The following is a 19,492-nucleotide window of genomic DNA, read 5'->3' as shown; positions in this document are numbered from 1 at the left end:
TACAGATCTATGTACAATACTCTGGAAAGTCTAACTCGCGGCGGCGGATGGAGTCGCTGCAGTCAGCTGCGCGTTTAATCTTATCATGGTAAACAAGTAATGAATGGCACACATATTTAAACAATGGAGGGGATTCTATCCAAGTGGACCAATTACATAAGCGGTAAGTTATCTCAAGGCTTGTTTTTTGAGGGTGTACAGTTATGGCTTTGGTTGCAATGGAAGCTAGCTAGCATGACAACGTCAGTGGAGAGTTAGTGATAACATTAAGCCTTAGCGGGCAAGCTAACATAAGCTAATAGTCTCAGGTAGGCTCCGATTGAATTAATTTCTATATATAACGACTGAGTAACCGACTTTTATTGATATTAGATACAGTCATTATTTTCATGTATTGTGATTTTGGTTGAATTACTTGGCATGGAAACAGGGCATGTGTTACAAGGTCCCCTTTAACTTGTAAACGGTGTTCGCTTGAATGTGCCACATAGGTGACTTTGTTTACATACAAACATTCTTACAGGGTGGCAACCTCGCTGGTTTGTGCTGGATGGAGGAACTCTGTCCTACTACGACTCTCAAGAGGATGCTTGGAAAGGCTGCAAGGGGAGCCTTAAAATTTCTGTTTGTGAAATTCAAGGTTTGTGCATTCTGATCTGTATTTCACTGTGCATCCATCCATTCAGTACCGCTTGTCCCTTTCGGGACGAATATTGTAGATGACTTCATAAGAGGATTCGCTCCATTCAACTAACACCCTAATAATGTAAATAATTCAATGTATACACCCTGATGATTATTTTGTGTGATGGCTGTATTATGATGATAGTATATATGATAGTATATATCTGTATCATGAATCAATTTAAGTGGACCCCGACTTAAACAAGCTGAAAAACTTATTTGGGTGTTACCATTTAGTGGTCAATTGTACGGAATATGTACTTCACTGTGCAACCTACTAATAAAGTCTCAATGGCAATATTGTATCTCAGCTGCATTCGGGCGGAAGGCGGGGTACGCCCTGGGCAAGTCGCCACCTCATCGCAGGGCCAACACAGATAGACAGACAACATTCACACACTAGGGCCAATTCACTGTGCATGGGTGTCAAATTTTAAGAAATAATTGATTTACATGAAACCGGTATTACCAGACAGGTCTTGTAAAGAAAATTCCAGTGACATAAGCATTATATATCCTGTGGTAAATGGTAAGAAAGTTTTGGATTTTTAAAACCGGTGAAAATGCAATCATTTCTGGTAATCTTCTTTAAAAAAAAGTAAATAGTGCTCAAGATTTTAGATGTGATCTTTTTGTTAGAAATGTCAAAACTTTCTTAATACCGTATTTTTCGGAGTATAAGTCGCTCCGGCCGAAAATGCATAATGAAGAAGGAAAAAAACATAAATAAGTCGCACTGGAGTATAAGTCGCATTTTCTGGGGAAATGTATTTGATAAAACCCAACACCAAGAATAGACATTTGAAAAACAATTTAAAATAAATAAAGAATAGTGAACGACAGGCTGAATAAGTGTACGTTATATGACGCATAAATAACTAACTGAGAACGTGCCTGGTATGTTAACGTAACATATTACGGTAAGAGTCATTCAAATAACTATAACATGTAAAACATGCTATACGTTTATCAAACAATCTGTCACTCCTAATCGCTAAATCCCATGAAATCTTGTACGTCTAGTCTCTTACGTGAATGAGCTAAATAATATTATTTGATATTTTACGGTAATGTGTTAATAATTTCACACATAACTCGCTCCTGAGTATAAGTCGCACCCTATGAAACTATGAAAAAAACTGCGACTTATAGTCCGAAAAATACGGTAGTTTCCCCATTTTCAAAAGGTTTGTATCATTAGAAAGCTTCATAAACAAATAAACTGAAAAAAGAGTTTTAATAGTTATGGTGTATTTTGAATTACCACTCAGGCAAGTCATATTGTTGATGTAGATGCCCATATCTGCTATACAAATTTGCTTTACAAAACAAAAGTGTGGGATATTTCTCTTGTTGCCCCATTTGTATTTGACTTTATTAAAGGGACAAGCGGTAGAAAATGAACGGATGGATGGAAATATAGATAGAAAGAAGAAGATAATAAGAAGACTAGGGTTGAAATTGGGGATACAAGACAGAGAGAGACAACAAAAATGAAAAACAACAACAGATGTACATCAGCAAATACGATATATATACAAATATAATACCAAAAATGTAAAGAAAAAACAGTGAAGTAGTTAATAATACACAGAAAATACAATGAACATCCCGAATGCAGCTGAGATAGGCTCCAGCACCCCCCGTGACCCCGAAAGGGACAAGCAGTAGAAAATGGATGAATGGATGGATACTTGCACTACAATTGGAACAATAAAAATACCAATACAAATAACTATTGATAAGGGATAATAATATTTTCCTCTATTATCAACATAACAGATGCAACAACACGTAAATGTGATGAACACTGGAAATACAAAAGAAGGCAGATAAAGATGGGGGGAAAAGAAGAAGGACCGGACTATATAAACCTTTTACATTGTTATGGGAAAAATAGGCTAAGCTTTAGCAGTGTGCCGTGTTACAACCCGGTTCCCCCTTGGAGGAGGGGGGACTACGTTTAGTGACGGAAAATTTGAGTAAACATAGCTGGTCGGACTCGACTTGTGAGTTACATCACAGGGCAATCGGCGGGTCCAACAAATCAGTCTACGAATCGATAAATTTCAAAGATATTTGGCAGACTAATGTATACGGTAACTTAGATCATAATAGTGATTCCCATGGACATTTTACTAACCGCAGATTTTATGCAGGGTGTAAATTAGCAAAAGTATACCGTGAGAATTTGTTCAATCTGAGAATATCGATATTCTGGATCAACGAGGATATGTGTTCTACATTATCAGTATTGGGTGTATAGTGGTGATGGAAACAACACGAACGGGGACGTTGCAGTTGCTTCTTAGATTGCGCGATCAAGCATTAAGCGGGCTCAGTGACCACTGCCGATATCCAGCCAGCGGCGAATACACACACATACGTAGCATGTCTATGGATGCTCTCATTCATCAAGGCTGTTGTATTCTCAGTTCATTCAATCGATCGCACCTCGCATGTGTGCAATATTTAGATTTTGCGTCTGTTTGGCAGTTCACTCAACTGACTCCACACGGCTTGACCTGACCATACCTGGAGAGCAGCACTTCTACCTACGAGCCATCAATGCGGCAGAGAGGCAAAAATGGCTGGTAGCTCTGGGAACAGCCAAAGCTTGTTTGACGGACAACAGAACAAAGAGAGAGAAGGGTAAACCGTTGTCATGATACCAGAACCCTCCATTACTCGTGTTTACAGTAACACCTTATGTACTATACTTTTCAGAACTCCAGGAGAACACGGAAGCGCTAAAGACAAAGATGTCAGAGCTCCGATTGTACTGTGACCTTCTTCTTCAACAAGTCAATAAAATAAAGGGCGGTGATGAGCTCGGTGACGCAGCAGACGTAAACATTGACTTTGGGTGACTTCTTAAAATGTGAGTACATGTTTATGCATTCTTTGTCTCTTTTAGACATCATCAGGCGCAGACACAGGAGACCTGGTGAAGTCGACGTGTACCACTTTCCTCATGACCCTGGAAGAGTGCATGCTGATTGCACATTGTACTTTCGCAACAGATATGTCCAAACTGAGCCCACCGGCGTCTCCTCCAGTCGCCGCCATTAAACCCCAAAAGGTTTGTTTTTGCAGTCCGATGTAATCGAACATAGAAGTGTGTAACACCGGTATGTCTTTTACAGATGAGACCTGTCAATCATTTAAATCAGCACCTTGGAGATAAGTAAGTCCCTTTATTGTCATGAATTACTGCTTGGCTGCATCTAATAGGAATGTTTTAAATAAATATTTATATGGATGCTCTGTAAATATATTATTTGCAGGTGGGGAGATTTATCTGTAACAGACACCCGCAGCTTTGAGTCTGGTGCAGAAGGACCAGAAGAACCAGACAGACCAGTGAACCATTCCTCCCCTTTACGTAGGTCGACTTCTTTTGTAGCCTTTCATTTGTTTGTTGTGCATGCATCAAGGGAAGTGAGGAGGGGAGATGCAATTTGGAATTACAGTCGAACCGCTCAAGTCATATACAATATGAAATTCAACCTAGATATTTTCCTGAAAAATCTAGTAGAAGAAATATCCAAACCACTGTCATGCAAGGATTAATGTTGCAATCTGCACATCTTTTTAGCTTTTTCTAAAACAAAAAACAGGCTAAACAAGAAAATGTTAAGAGACGCACGCATGTTGTCTTTATTGTCAACACTTGTTATCAAAGTGGAAGTTTTGTTGTTTTTACCTTTTTATAGTGGTTAACTTTTGTTTAAATTTATATAACAATAAATAGATTAAAATGTCTGCGATTGGCTGGCGACCAGTCTAAGGTGCACCCCTGGGCCGGTAACTTATTTTGCTCTAATGTACCACAAATTATTGCCGAAAAACAATATTACTGTCAGCATAATTTTAAGACCAAATTAAGCACTATTATAATAATGCTAAAAATAATAGAAATACAACTGCTGATAATAATTATAATAATACAAGTAACCATTTTTACACACAGTGCACTTATGTTACTAATATTTTAAGCCATTTTAATTGCTATAACTTTCCAACACTAGCTCATTTGTCCATGCTGATGGGCTCCACTTGCTCATTTGCTTTGAAGCCAAGCATATTCCCACACAGGACATTTGGCTTTGCAATCAAATTGTTGTTGCTTTGCTGTACGTCTCACGAGAGAGTAGCAACTCGCGATGCTCTGACTGTACATCCTAGCGGACCCGCCTTTGCCCACAAAGACAAAGATTGTAGATGACTTGATAAGAGGATTCACTCCATTCATTTGATTCTGCTATGGAATAAACACGCTAATGTGCTGAGAGTGGTGCATAGAGTGAACCCTCTTGCACCCTGATTGGACAAAGAACAGACACAGAAAACCCAGGTTTAGACCCCAGCTTACCTGTTACCCTAATAAGGATAAGTGATATAGAAAACGGATGGTAAAATGTTACATATATCATCGCCTGTTGTGTTTTCTTCGATGGCGAAAGTTTGACCCTGCGACATATTTCTACACTATTTCCAATATTTTTCACGAGATAGATTCTTCCAAGGGAGGTCTATCGAGGTCACAAAACATATTTTTTACTTTAGTGGTTCTACTGTAGAAATTTGTCATTACTACTTAAATATAAAATATTTGTCATACATGAAAACATTGCAGTACGAAATACAGTGGTACCTCGGTTTTTGTTAGTAATCCGTTTTAAAGTATTGGCCAACAAGCAAAAAAAGTACAAATCCAAATAATCCATTCCAAATAACAAATAATATGAACAAGTACTACAGGGATCAACATTCTCTTATTTGGAAAACAAAACAGGCCACTGTTGGTGAAATCCATGCCAAAAATTATGAACAAGCTTAATTGTCGTCCCTAGACAACAGTCCTCTTCCACCCGCAGCAAGATACACACTCAGCCTGTCGCGTTCACACACACTTAGAAATTACTAAGTCCTATTAAAGACTCTTGTTGTCAAAAAACAGTAGTGTTTCTCACCTTATTTATCAAAGTAATGGCACATGCAACTTTTTTTGGCCCCTGGGTGTATTATTTTGCAGTCATTCTCAATAGAAAAGCACATTGACTTGTGAACGTTGTTGATAAAAACCGAGGTTTGACTGTACAGTTTTAATGATGTATCAGATAAGAGGAACAACACAGAGATTGTATTCTGTAAAACAAAAAAGTCTACTTTAAACTAAAAAGAAAGCACTGTAATGTAGAAAATCCATTTTGAGTGTATTAAACCAATAAAATTGTAATTTCTGGTACATTTTTGCAAATAGCTGTTGCTGTCACTTATTAGTCATCAGATAAAAAAATGGATTTAATCACTGTGGCTGTAAGCAAACTCCTGATGTAGTTGTATATCAACTCCACAGGATGGCAGCAGCTGCATTGATGTAACATGAGTGGTCAGCATCCAGCAGCTTTGTCAACTGCTGTATGTGCTTTAAAATGTTTAAGTGGTATTAAATCTATAGTATAGTTTAGTTTCTGTGACAGGACCAAAAGAGAAAATTGTAAGAATGGCCCTAATTTAAAAAATGTACAATTGTAATATTATTACATATATCTTTTTGCAAGGCACCAAAGTGAAGTTTAGTCATTTTATCTGATGACCAACATCTCAGTCTGTTACCTAGTGTTTCTGTCCAAAGCTAACAAGTGTCATGCTGACCACACAGAACTTTTCACCGCCAATGGCTCCATCCGGCAGGAGCAGGTTGCATCCCAGAATACCTCTCAGGCTGAAAGCTCCCACATGGCAACAGAAGATGGAGATGGGGAACAAGAAGGAGAGCAAATAAAGCTCGAAAGGGACCAAAGCTCGGACGACGTCGTGCCGTCTCAGCAGGAAGCAGTATCTGACGGAGACAAGAGTAAGATTTTGAAGGACCCCACAGAGCCTGGAGACGACGAGTCGGTGGAGACATTTTTCAGCACAATGGGTCACAGGTATGACACTTCTTCTCTGGAAGGACACTTCCTTTAGGAGCACCTAAATGCAACATGCCAGCACACGTTACTGACTTAGTGACATTATAGCACAGCACAAATAATAATGTTAAGTGTTTTATACAAATGTGCTCTCTCTTAATCACATGATAAAGCGAAGCCCTCGTCTGATGTTTGGGTTTGTATCACAGATTTATATCCTCACTGTCTCTCTTAATGATAGTGTTAGCGTGTATACAGTATGGAGGGTGCTACAGCTAAACTCGCTTATGTCCCAATCCACCGCATTGTTATTAGGAGTGTCCCGATTCGATATTGATATCGGATATTGGTCCGATATCAGCAAAAACAAGTATCGTATTATATGAGCTGGCATCTAAAATCTCTTATATTAGATAGATAGTACTTTATTGATTCCTTCAAGAGAGTTCCCTCAGGAAAATTAAAATTAGCACAAGGAGTCCTGCAGCGTGTAGTGAAGTCATTTACAAAAGGTAAACATGGTAGGCCACAGCTACGCAACAACTAAGCTAACAATAGCACATAAGCTAGACATACGTAATGAGTGTCCTTAATTGAACAATATTACAGCGTAAAACAGGACATTTTTCAATACAAACAAGTATCATGTAATTATGTTTGCATATTACTTACATATAAAAATCTCCAAGGTAGAAGTGTTCCGTAAAAAAAGTGTCTGCATCATTCAACTTACTGTGTCTATTTTTGTGGCCACTCGGTGAAAAAAACAATTACCACTCCACATCAACTTAAAGACATCATAAGTCCATTCCAGATGGTTGATAATGAATAGGTTTGTGTTTTTCATTCCTTTTCTAGCATTCCACACTACAAAATGATAAATGGATGTTTGAGTTGCACTGATATTGTACTGTATCAATATCACTATTAGACAATACTCATTGCTCCAATATCAGTATCGTATCGGAAGTGCAAAAGTTGTATTGGGACACCCGATGACCCAAATTTTGGATCGTTTCTTTGAAATGTGTATGTTGAAATCTGTTTAATATTGTTAACCTCGTCGTTATTGCTAAGCAAAATTCAATGTCAACTTTCTAATTACACAGCAAGAAAATGTCCACACGGGACTTCCTGTTCAGTGCAAAATAAGCTTCAAAATAAAAGCATGGCAGTATTAACCTGGATTTTACCACATCAATGAACAAAATGCACAAGTTTTTAATTAGTATTTTTTTTAGCGTGTTTGTAGTAGTAACTGCAAGAAACATTTGCACATGTCATTGTAGCCAAGACTTTCAATCAAATTACTGCAACAGCTCTGTTAGATAAGAGTATGAAATACCATTTGGAAACGGAAGAATGTAAATAAAATATGCACAAATGGAGGACAATGATTAAAAATTATTGATATTTTTCTGGCCAAATTCACAAGTAAATGGGCAAGCAATAGCTATTTTTTGGTATGTTAAATGGCTTCCACTGTAGTAGTTCTATTAGTGGAAGGTTTTGTGACCCTCCAAGTTTTATGTACATTATGTTGTGGAGACAATCCTCTCTCACCTTGCTTCATGCATGCTGTGTTTCTCTCTTTGCTTTTGCTCTGTGTATTGTTTTTCTTTTCCCCCTTTTGCTCAAATAAAGTTGAGAGCTGAGTCTAACATTGTCCTGTTTGAATCTGTTTCTCCTCCCCTTGTTTTTGTAGATTTAGTGACTTAATGCTGGATGACGACAATGGTATCCCCACACAAGCGTTTTTGGACTCATGCTATGCAATAGTGCCAGTATTAGGTAGGCCAGTCATGTCCTCATCTTCTCATGTCTTTACACTATATCATCAGGAAGCATTTCTCTCATGCTATTGCTCATCATTCTGTGCCTCAGTGCTTTCTATTTGGGCTTCATGTCATTCTTTTTAGGATATTCTCTGGTACTTATTTTCATTAAGCAAATAGTAAGGTTTTCGAATGTGAGTGTACTCCTCAGACTCTTCATTATGTACACTTGTATACTCTATTCTAGGGTGCCCAAAGTGCGCGCGAGGGCCGTTTGCGGCCTGCAGCCTGCAGCAGTTTCTTAACGGCCCGCCGTATATCCTAAAAATACTATTATAAAAAAACTCAAAGTGGAATAAAAAAGCGATTAGGTGTAAAGTAACAAGAAAAAGTTGAAATGTTGACACTAAAAGTCGGGAATGCAGGATGTTTTTTTTTCAAGCTGATACAGATAACTTTCTGCTTCTGAGATACCGATTAACAAATTATGCATTTTTTTTATTCTATAGATGAAAGTGAAAAGCTCTTCTAATCCACCTAGAGCACAGTATGGGTAATTTTGCATCATTGGAGCTGTTTTTCCCTTTTAAAACATGTATGTATAATATTGCAAAATCAAATATATCAAAATAAGCCTCGCATCCTTTGATTTTTCAATGTGCGGACCTCAGTGGAAAAACTTTGGACACCCCTGCTTGTAAATATACTTGTAATTCAAGTGTCACTTTACAACAGGGGTCTCCAACCAGCTAAAAGTAGCTCGCCAACTGATTTTGAGTAGCTCACCAAAGGTTCAACAAATGCTGTATTTGCTTAAACTCAGTATTTTCATATTCCAGACATATTTAACAACAAATGACCACAAAATAGCCTCAACACGATGACAGCTTTGTTTGACTGGAAATTTGCTCCCTAAATGAACTCACTTTAAATGTTGCCAGTCGTATAAAACACAAATCTTTACTTTTTGCCAAGTAGGTCTAAGAGTAAAAACTAAAATTCTGCACTAGAAAGAAATGCATACTGAAATATAAGATGCAAATGAACAAAATGTGCGTTGTGTATACCAACATTTTGTGAATGTCCTGCAAAAAATATGTTATGCAGATAAATGTTACATTTTCATTTAGTATAAGTAGCTCTCTAAAGCTCTCCAAAGAAAAAAGATTGGTAGCGCCTGCTTTGCAATAATCCCCGCAAAGGGTTAAAAATCCTTCAAAATGTATATTATTTATTTTTAGTTTTACTCTATAAATATAAAAAATACACAGTATAGTGTCATTCCGTACTTACAGAATGTGTGGTTAAACATCTCTTTTTTTCTTTCAAAGCATCTTCTTGCTGGAAAATATTGCATGAATTGACTTTTGAGACAGTGTCCTCTGGTGGACGCATAGCTGCGACACTACTTCACTTGCATAGAGTATACCGGTATTACCAACAAACCAATTTCTATATAAGGTGTACCATAAATAACGGTGATTATTTATAATTAATTATTTAAATATGAATAATTAAAAATAAATAATGTTTTTTTGCAGCTTAAAGCAGAGAAAGGAAATGTAGACAAGCAAACAGGCGGTGTTCTACTGTGCTCAATTAGAAAAGGTATTATTAACAGTTATGTCTATGATTGCGGTTGTAGTTGCACTGCATCATACATGATGTAGCCGCAAAATATGAAATGCACTACCAGGCTTTTTTTTTTCTTTTTTTTCTTTTTTTTTCCGCAGCTACCACTATTTAAAGTAATGATGGCCAAGTGCTGTAAAATGTTTCCACATGAGACTGTTAATCCGTTTAATGCAACAATCTGGAAGTTTGTTAATAACCACTAACTCTACCGAATTGTTCACATATTAGTTGTTTATTTTTAATATTTACCATCCACCGCCCTAACGTGTTGAGCAAGGCTACAAGTCAAAAAACTGTCCAAAGAAATATATTTATCTGCTTCAAGTACACTTGACATTGGAATTCCATTTCATGAATTATTCTGCAATAATCATGAACACAAATATCTAGTGGCACCTTCTGCAAATATCATACCTTTTTTAATATAACGATGGCGAATTTAAACTGAATTGAACCTGCATGTTCGATTACAACAACATTGGACTATTTCATACGAAAGATACATTAGGCCAATTTGAGCTGGTAAAAATAGTACAATTATGTAGAAAGCAAAGAAATAAAAGATGTAATATTATAAAAAGTTATGTCATGAGAATAAAATCTGAAAATAGGACATATTCCAAAAAAAATTGCACTATCACAATGTTATAAGAATAGTCGTTGGGTGGGTGTGTGTGTGTGTGTTTTTGGATTATCCAAATATGGAAAAAGATGCAGTGTTACAAGAAAATTAATTGGAAAATGACTAATGTTAATTTTACAAGAATGAAGTCCGATAAATACAAATAAAATGTGTAACATTACATTGTTAATGTTACCACAATGAAATTATAATTTTGCCAGACAAAAAGTCTCACTATTTTGAGGTTAAAATGATCTTTTTTGAGGAAATGATTGTATGTGAAATGATAGATGTACAATACATATAGATGGTTTTAAGTAATCCCTGGTTTATTATTCAAGTCTGATGAATGTTTGAACATGAAAACTTAACAAGATTTCCACAATAAATTTATAACAAATATAGCATTAAACCACTGCCTTAGTACCTTTTGAAAAATGACTGCCAAAATATGTGTTTTTACAAAATTGATTTTTAAAAACAGGCAGCATTGGGAATATTTGTTTTGTAAGGCTAAAGACCTATCTAATGGTCACTGCTTGTCGTCCGTGAACAAATCACAGTTAGGACACCGTATTGTCCAATATTAATCCAATTATATCCAGATTGTTTTAATAATACAAGAAGAGTGGAAATGTGATTAGAATAAAGTCAGATTTTAAATAAAAAGACACAAAACATTAGACAATTAATGTTATTATGATAAAGTTATAATATTGCAAGACAGATGTGATGTGAAAATAAAGTTATAGTTTTGGGTAAAATGTAATTTAAGAGAAAAAACTTTGAAGTGAATTATGATTTGGACTGGTGTTTTTCAGTTTTTAGGCAATAATACAACTTAAGAATTGAGTGGTCTTTTTTCTTGAATTTCAACTTCTAACTTAACTTTTTTTCCCAAAGAGTCAATTCACTTCACATAATTGTAGGACTCTATTCTTTATGATTTTGGAAGGTATTGTTCATAATGACTAGACATTATGATTTATTTCCACCTGCAGACAAGCTGGGCCCGACTGTCTTTGCTCCGGTCAAAATGGACTTTGTAGGAAACATCAAAGTGAGTGAATATGTGAAAATATTGGTAATATTTGTTTTTCCCAAACAATTGAAATATTATTCCTGCTGGTGGTGTAGAAAATTCAGCAGAAGCAGATGTCGGACCCCGACAGCTTCTCCACGCTGCAGGCCATCGTGCTGCATGAGGTGCACGCCGAGGTGGCTCAGGTACGCAACTCGGCTACCGAGGCTCTGCTGTGGCTCAAACGTGGCCTCAAATTCCTGAAGGAGTTCTTGTCGGAGATCAATGCTGGACAACAAGACATCCACAGAGCCCTCAGTCAGTATGAGCATTACTTTACAAACAAAGCTGATGATTTTTTTAAATTATGTTTTCTCTATCAGATCAAGCGTATGGCAAAACTCTTCGGCAATATCATGGATGGGTTGTTCGTGGCGTGTTTGCGGTATGTTCCACCTGCTCCCAATCCCCTCCCACAAGCCCACCAAAGTCCTCCAGGACTTTTTTCTGACATTCCTCTCTTCTTTTTGTCTCCTCAGTTGGCACTAAGAGCCGCTCCGTCCTACCAGAACTTCACCGCCGCTTTAGTGTCGACAGAAGGCGACGAGCTGAAGAGCAGCTTCATCAGCGGCGTGCACAGAGACCTCGACATCTACCTGCCCGCCATGGAGAGACAGCTGGCTATCTTGGACGCCCTCTATGAAGAACACAACCTGGAGTCTGACGAGGTAGTGTGAACTTTTTAACACTAGATCTGCACTAGGAAGGATGAAGGAACACGCTGCTTGCAACACGGCTACTAAAGTGTGTTCGAAAGTCGGCAAAAGTTCTAAGACAGAACAAGGAGAATTAATGAAGTGTACTTTCTAGACTGACATCTAACATTGCAAATGTTAACGTGTCATCTGTACATGTACTGTACATGTACAGAAGAGCTTCACACTTTGAAGTGTTCATGAAGCAGGATGTCCATCAAAAAGAACCTTTTAATGCCATTATTTCCACTTGTATTCTTACAACTAACCTGCTCATCTTGCACTACATATTCTGTTTAGTCTTTAAAATATACACACTGTAGTTCTTAAGCGTTAAATATCACACTCATTTGTTACTTGTAACAAAAAACGGCAGCTTCTCAAAAACCTTTATTTGTTTTACTTTTGATTTGCACACATAAAACAATGTGTCTGTGGAGGTCAGCCACAAATAAATTTGGCGTTACTTGTTAGGCGGCACTGTGCATGGTAAACTCTGCTTTTTGATACAGCTTATAAGGCTCGAAAGGGCACGTGATTTGGCAATGCATTGTGGGGCTGTGGTTGCTATTTCTGCTGGCTAAAGCTTTTGTTTACATGGCTGCACTGTGAGAGAGAGAGAGAGAGCAACAAACTGGATGAAAATACAAGAGAAAAAAATCAAGGGACCGTACCGAGACAAACTGGATCCTGTTCCAAAGGCTCGCTACTTCGAAAGAATAAGTAACATTGGTGAAATTGCTCGATGGGACGAGCACGTCCAATGGACAAGATTTTTTTCATAAGCAGGTTTCCATGGAAAAAAAACCTGCTTCATTTTTGTCCTTACTAATGACTAGGGATGTAACGATAAACGGTATTAATGATAACCGTTGTAAAACTTCCCGTTGTTACTATTACCGTTTCAAATTAAAATAATGGAAAAATCCTGGACAGAATTTCTAGGCGCAGTCAGGGCGTTGAGGGGATCTGGTTTGGTGGCTGCAGGATTAGGTCACTGCTATTTGCAGATGATGTGGTCCTGATGGCTTCCTCCGGCCAAGATCTTCAGCTCTCACTGGATCGGTTCGCAGCCGAGTGTGAAGCGACTGAGATGGGAATCAGCACCTCCAAGTCCGAGTCCATGGTTCTCTCCCGGAAAAGGGTGGAGTGCCATCTCCGGGTTGGGGAGGAGATCTTGCCCCAAGTGGAGGAGTTCAAGTACCTCGGAGTCTTGTTCACGAGTGGGGGAAGAGTGGATCGTGAGATCGACAGGCGGATCGGTGCGGCGTCTTCAGTAATGCGGACGCTGTATCGATCCGTTGTGGTGAAGAAGGAGCTGAGCCGGAAGGCAAAGCTCTCGATTTACCGGTCGATCTACGTTCCCATCCTCACCTATGGTCATGAGCTTTGGGTCATGACCGAAAGGACAAGATCACGGGTACAAGCGGCCGAAATGAGTTTCCTACGCCGAGTGGCGGGGCTCTCCCTTAGAGATAGGGTGAGAAGCTCTGTCATTCGGGGGGAGCTCAAAGTAAAGCCGCTGCTCCTCCACATCGAGAGGAGCCAGATGAGGTGGTTCGGGCATCTGGTCAGGATGCCACCCGAACGCCTCCCTAGGAAGGTGTTTCGGGCACGTCCGACCGGTAGGAGGCCACGGGGAAGACCCAGGACACGCTGGGAAGACTATCTCTCCCGGCTGGCCTGGGAACGCCTCGGGATCCCCCGGGAGGAGCTGGACGAAGTGGCTGGGGAGAGGGAAGTCTGGGCTTCCCTACTTAAGCTGCTGCCCCCGCGACCCGACCTCGGATAAGCGGAAGAAGATGGAAGATGGATGGAAAAATCCTGATTGATAACTGCCACTCAAGGACTGAGTGGCGCTGGCTCGCTATCTTATATGATGACATGAACATAAGAGACATTAACGTCTTTCCCCATCAAGAAAGGACATACTCCCATCTAAATTTATATAAACACATTACTGTCTGAGCAACTAAGATATTCATTTGTGTTCATTAAACCTACAAGCTGTGCTCTCCTAGAACAGAGTGATCGTTCAATACGAGACAAAGGTGTTTTTACGGTGCGTTCAAGGACCGCTGAACAGACTAGGACGGCACAACGCCCGCCAGAAATAATACATAATAATAGATTATATTTGTTACGCAGTTTTCATTTAAATAAATCATAAAGTGCTGAAGTACAAACTTTAAAATGTAAAACTATAAATGTTAAGCCACTAAAAAGGATAGAATACTAAATCTAAAACAATATCAGTGAGGCATAAGAAACACAAAACATGTAAAATAGTGGCTTTTATAATTGTGTCTATTTATTTTAGTTTATTTTAATCACAGAAAAGATTTATCAGTATATGTAATATAGTTTATTTTTAGTTATTTAAAAAAAATACTTTAAATATTCCAGTGTGTGTATAAGTACTTTTTTAGCACATTCAACAATACCACAATAATAATAATAATAACCGTGATATGACATTTTCATATTGTTACATCCCTACCCATGACTAAAAGTAAACAGACAACACGCTTTTTTCCAAAATGGTGTACATTGTTTGTTGCCCCCAGCTAGCTTGGCTAACGCTAACAGCCTACTAAATGCTACGTGTGAAACAAAATATCACAGGCTTTGATTCAAACTTAACTGAAAATTCCGTGAACACACCAAAAGTGGCGTTAAAAGTAATGTTACGTCGTCTCTTTGTTAGCTCACTAATCCAGAGTTCCTTGGCTTTGCCTTCACTATTACTAGTTCTGTCCTAAAGGTTGAAGGTGAGACATATTCCTGCATGCTTTGACGGGGAATAGGTAGTGCCATCTGTCTCTCGACCCGACAGACGACCACCCCACCATGCCTTGGTTCTGTCTGAGGTTGCTTACCATAGGGGTGTCTTCTCTTTGCCTCTTTTGCCAAATGCTTGCTCATGTGGGGTTCAGTTGGTTTTTTCTTTGCGTCTTTTTTTCTTTCTCTTTGGAATGCTGCTCATGGCAAAGGGTTGGGACCAGACAAGCTCTGCTTCTTCCCACTCCCTCTGGACTGTTGGTCACTTGAGCAAGGTTTTAAAATGTCCCAAACACAAAAAAAATAATAGATTGAATTGACTTTAATCTGGTGGACAAATATACCGGTAAACATTTAAAATTGACAGCCAGTAGTCCAACTTGAAATCTGAATATAAAGGACTGACTGAATCTGTATTAAGTTATAATGTGGTATCAAAACCAGTATTTTTAATGTTTTTTTTTTTTTGGAGTCACATGGAACACATTTTTTGTTTTTTATTTAGCGTTGCTATTTGAAGCCAATTTAAGGAACACAGATGGCAATTCTAAAATTGTATTAATTAATCTGCCTATTTTTAAACAATAGCCAAAACGAATCAACTAAATATTGCAATGTATTTTTCGGAACTCTTGAATGCGACCCAAAAGTTGCAACAACACTTCAGAGTTTCAATATTCCTGTAGAATACAAGCCATTTTTATTTTTTAATGTTTCAACTTATAAAGTGTACCCTCGCTTGTCTTCTTGTCTACTTCATGGTTTCACTGGCAGCATTATTATCAAGGTTGCCATTGGAAACCGCCTTTAACTAATTAACATTTGCGGTTTTTTTTCACTGTCAAACAATTTGTGTGGTTTGGGACTGACCAAAATCAATGAGACAAAAGTGGTGCCAAATCAACATCTCCTTTAGCGAGACAGAGCTTCCTGTCACTCACACACATCAGTCACCCACTGGAAACAGAATTATGATGCAAGCTTTAGGATATGGATCAATCAATCAGTGTCAGCTGATAGTGAGATCAATACATTACTTTTTTAAAGAGCAAACAGTCAAACATTGTTTTCAGAATTGCATTTTTGCTCGTCCTTTGAAGAATGCATTTGGTAAAGTCTTGCACAATGAAGTGGAAAATACTCACATTTGATTGTTTTCTATAATTGTATCATGATAATGATTTGTACTAAATAAATGACATTGAGTTGTCCTTGTGTGCCACTTCTTTGAAACTTTTAGTTGTATCAAAAGGACATTACTGTACAGTGTGTGCAATGCATCTTCACATCTAGTAATAATAATAATAATAATAAAAATAATAATAATACAAATGGATTTCACTATTTCACTAATACAAATTTCACTGCAACACTGGCCTCCTGCTCATCGTCCAGCTGCATCAGTGTCTCCTGAGGGTCCCTTGAAGACACTGACAACCTAACTGTCATGTCTGACAAAATAAGTGTCGTCCGTTTCTTCTTTACATCAACGCAGCAGATTTTTAGAAAAGGACGCTGACAGCATCTTTTTTTCCCTAGCTAATTGATTGATATCTTTCCGAGGAAGCAAGTGCATCCATTTTCTAGTCTCTTGTTTCATTCAGGCTGAATGGTGGAATATATACATACATACATGTATGTATACAGTACATACATATATGTATATATTTACATGTGTGTGTGTGTGTGTGTATATATATATATATATACAGTATATACTGTGTATATATATATATATATATATATATACACAGTATATATTGTATATATGCATATATGTATATTGCATATACATATGTATATTGCATATATATATATGCATATGCATGTATGTGTATATATATATATGCAATATACATATGTATATTGCATATATAATACATGCATATACATATATTGCATATATATACAGTATATATATATATTCCTTATGTATACATATATGTATACGCATGTGTGTGTATATATATGTATATTATATACATGTGTGTATATTCGTGTGTGTATATATATACACATTTGTGTGTCTATATACATGTGTGTATGTATATGTGTGTATATATATATATATATATATATATATATATATATACACACACATATGTGTACATGTACATGTATGTATACACATTTGTGTGTGGTTGTGTGTGTGTGTGTATATATATATACACATTTGTGTGTGCTTCTGGTTGAATTTTTGACCACTCCTCTTGACAAAATTGATCCAGTTCAGCTAAATGTGTTGGTTTTCTGGCATGGACTTGTTTCTTCAGCATTGTCCACAGGTTTAAGTCAGGACTTTGGCAAGGCCATTCTAAAACCTTAATTCTAGCCTGATTTAGCCATTCCTTTACCATTGTTGACGTGTGTTTGGGATCATTGTCCTGTTGGAACACCCAACTGCGCCCAAGACCCAACCTCCGGGCTGATGATTTTAGGTTGTTCTGAAGAATTTGTAGGTAATCCTCCTTTTTCATTGTCCCATTTACTCTCTGTAAAGCACCAGTTCCATTGGCAGCAAAACAGGCCCAGAGCATAATACTACCACCACCATGCTTGACAGTAGGTTTGGTGTTCCTGGGATTAAAGGCCTCACCTTTTCTCCTCCAAACATATTGCTGACATCACATGGACAAAGATAAGACCTTCTGGAGGAAAGTTCTTTGGTCAGATGAAACACAAATTGAGCTGTTTGGACATGCTGAAGAAACAATTCCATGTCAGAAAACCAACAAATTTAGCTGAATTGCACCAATTTTGTCAAGAGGAGTGGTCAAAAACTCAACCAGAAGCGTGCGGATGGCTCCCAAAAGCGCCTTATTGCAGTGAAACTTGCCAAGGGACATGTAACCAAATATTAACATTGCTTTTGACCCAGCAGATTTGGTCACATTTTCAGTAGACCCATAATAAATTCATAAAAGAACCAAACTTCATGAATGTTTTTTGCGACCAACAAGTATGTGCTCCAATCACTCTATCACAAAAAAATAAGAGTTGTAGAAATTATTGGAAACTCAAGACAGCCATGACATTGTTCTTTACAAGTGTATGTAAACTTTTGATCGCGACTATATGTATGGTAAACTCTGAAATGTGCAGTTTCCTCACACAGCACAATGCCACACATGTCGCAAGTTTTGAGGGAGCGTGCAGTTGGCATGATGACTGCCCCCAGAACTGTTGCCTGTGAATTGAATGTTCATTTCTCTACCATAAGCTGCCCCCAAAGAAGTTTCAGAGAATTTGGCAGGACATCCAACCGGCCTCACAACCGCAGACCACGTGTATCCACACCAGCTCCGGACCTCCACATCCAGCAGGTGCACCTCCATGATCGTCAGAGACCAGCCACCCGGACAGCTGCTGCAACAAATAACATAACCAAAGAACTTCTGCACAAACTGAGAAACGTCACAGGGAAGTTAATCTGCATGCTCGTCGTCCTCATCAGGGTCTCGACCTGACTGCAATTTGTTCTCTTCACGGATGAAAACCTGGTATTCACTGTTCAGGGCAGATGGCAGACAGCGTGTGTAGCGTCGTGTGGGAGAGCAGTTTGCAGTTGTCAACGTTATGAATCGTATGACCAATGGTGGGGGTGAGGTTATGGTATGGGCAGGCGTATGTTATGGACAAGTGCATATTATTGATGGCCTTTTGAATGCACAGAGACACCGTGACAAGATCCTGAGGCCCATTGTTGTGCCATTCACCCGAGATCATCACCTCATGTTGCAGCATGACTATACAATACATACACATCTCATATATACGGATGTGTACATATGTGTGTATATATGTGTTGTGCATATATATTTGTATATATGTATAAATATATATATATATATATATATATATATATTGTATATATATATATATATATATACTGTGTATATATATATATATATATATATATATATATATATATATACTGTATATATACTGTATATATACGTATACACGTGTGTATATATGTATATTATGTATTGATCCATTTTCTACCGCTTGTCCCTCTCAGGGTCGTGGGGGCTGCTGGAGTCTATCCTAGCTGCATTCGGGTTTCATTAAAAAATCTGGAAAATCTATCTTTGAAAAACACTACCACATTTCACTATATATCGTGTAATTATATGTCAAATCATTTTAAATATGCTAAAGTTAAATATATTTGACAGGCTTTTTAAAATGTTCTTAAAAGTATAAAAAATATTCATACCTAAAATAGTTTACCCCCCAAAAAATAAATGAAAAACTTACAAAAGATTTGTAGAAAAAAAAGAAAAGTTTTTTAATTG

The 19,492-nt window shown here is 37.8% G+C and overlaps 1 protein-coding gene across 2 annotated transcripts; it reads left to right on the top strand.

Moving 5' to 3' along the window:
• Nucleotides 1-23: 23 nt before the first annotated feature.
• plekha8 (pleckstrin homology domain containing, family A (phosphoinositide binding specific) member 8) lies at nucleotides 24-16,386 on the top strand. Of its 2 annotated transcripts, none has more exons than XM_061953592.2 (13): nucleotides 24-163; nucleotides 524-640; nucleotides 3,181-3,336; nucleotides 3,412-3,533; nucleotides 3,602-3,766; nucleotides 3,831-3,871; nucleotides 3,972-4,069; nucleotides 6,353-6,623; nucleotides 8,311-8,396; nucleotides 11,639-11,697; nucleotides 11,775-11,976; nucleotides 12,042-12,103; nucleotides 12,198-16,386. In XM_061953592.2, the coding sequence occupies exons 1-13, from the start codon at nucleotides 124-126 to the stop codon at nucleotides 12,393-12,395; spliced, it is 1,617 nt and encodes a 538-aa protein (XP_061809576.1). In that variant the 5' UTR covers nucleotides 24-123; the 3' UTR covers nucleotides 12,396-16,386. The 2 variants fall into 2 exon arrangements, with proteins under 2 accessions (XP_061809576.1, XP_061809584.1); XM_061953600.1 differs by having other exon boundaries at nucleotides 11,775-11,864; nucleotides 12,198-12,344.
• Nucleotides 16,387-19,492: the final 3,106 nt, after the last annotated feature.

Source organism: Nerophis lumbriciformis, linkage group LG04 (assembly GCF_033978685.3).
Source record: "Nerophis lumbriciformis linkage group LG04, RoL_Nlum_v2.1, whole genome shotgun sequence".
Taxonomy (NCBI): Eukaryota; Metazoa; Chordata; class Actinopteri; order Syngnathiformes; family Syngnathidae; genus Nerophis; species Nerophis lumbriciformis.
The sequence above is the reverse complement of the archived record's forward strand: the minus strand, read 5'-3'. Positions and strand labels throughout refer to the sequence as shown.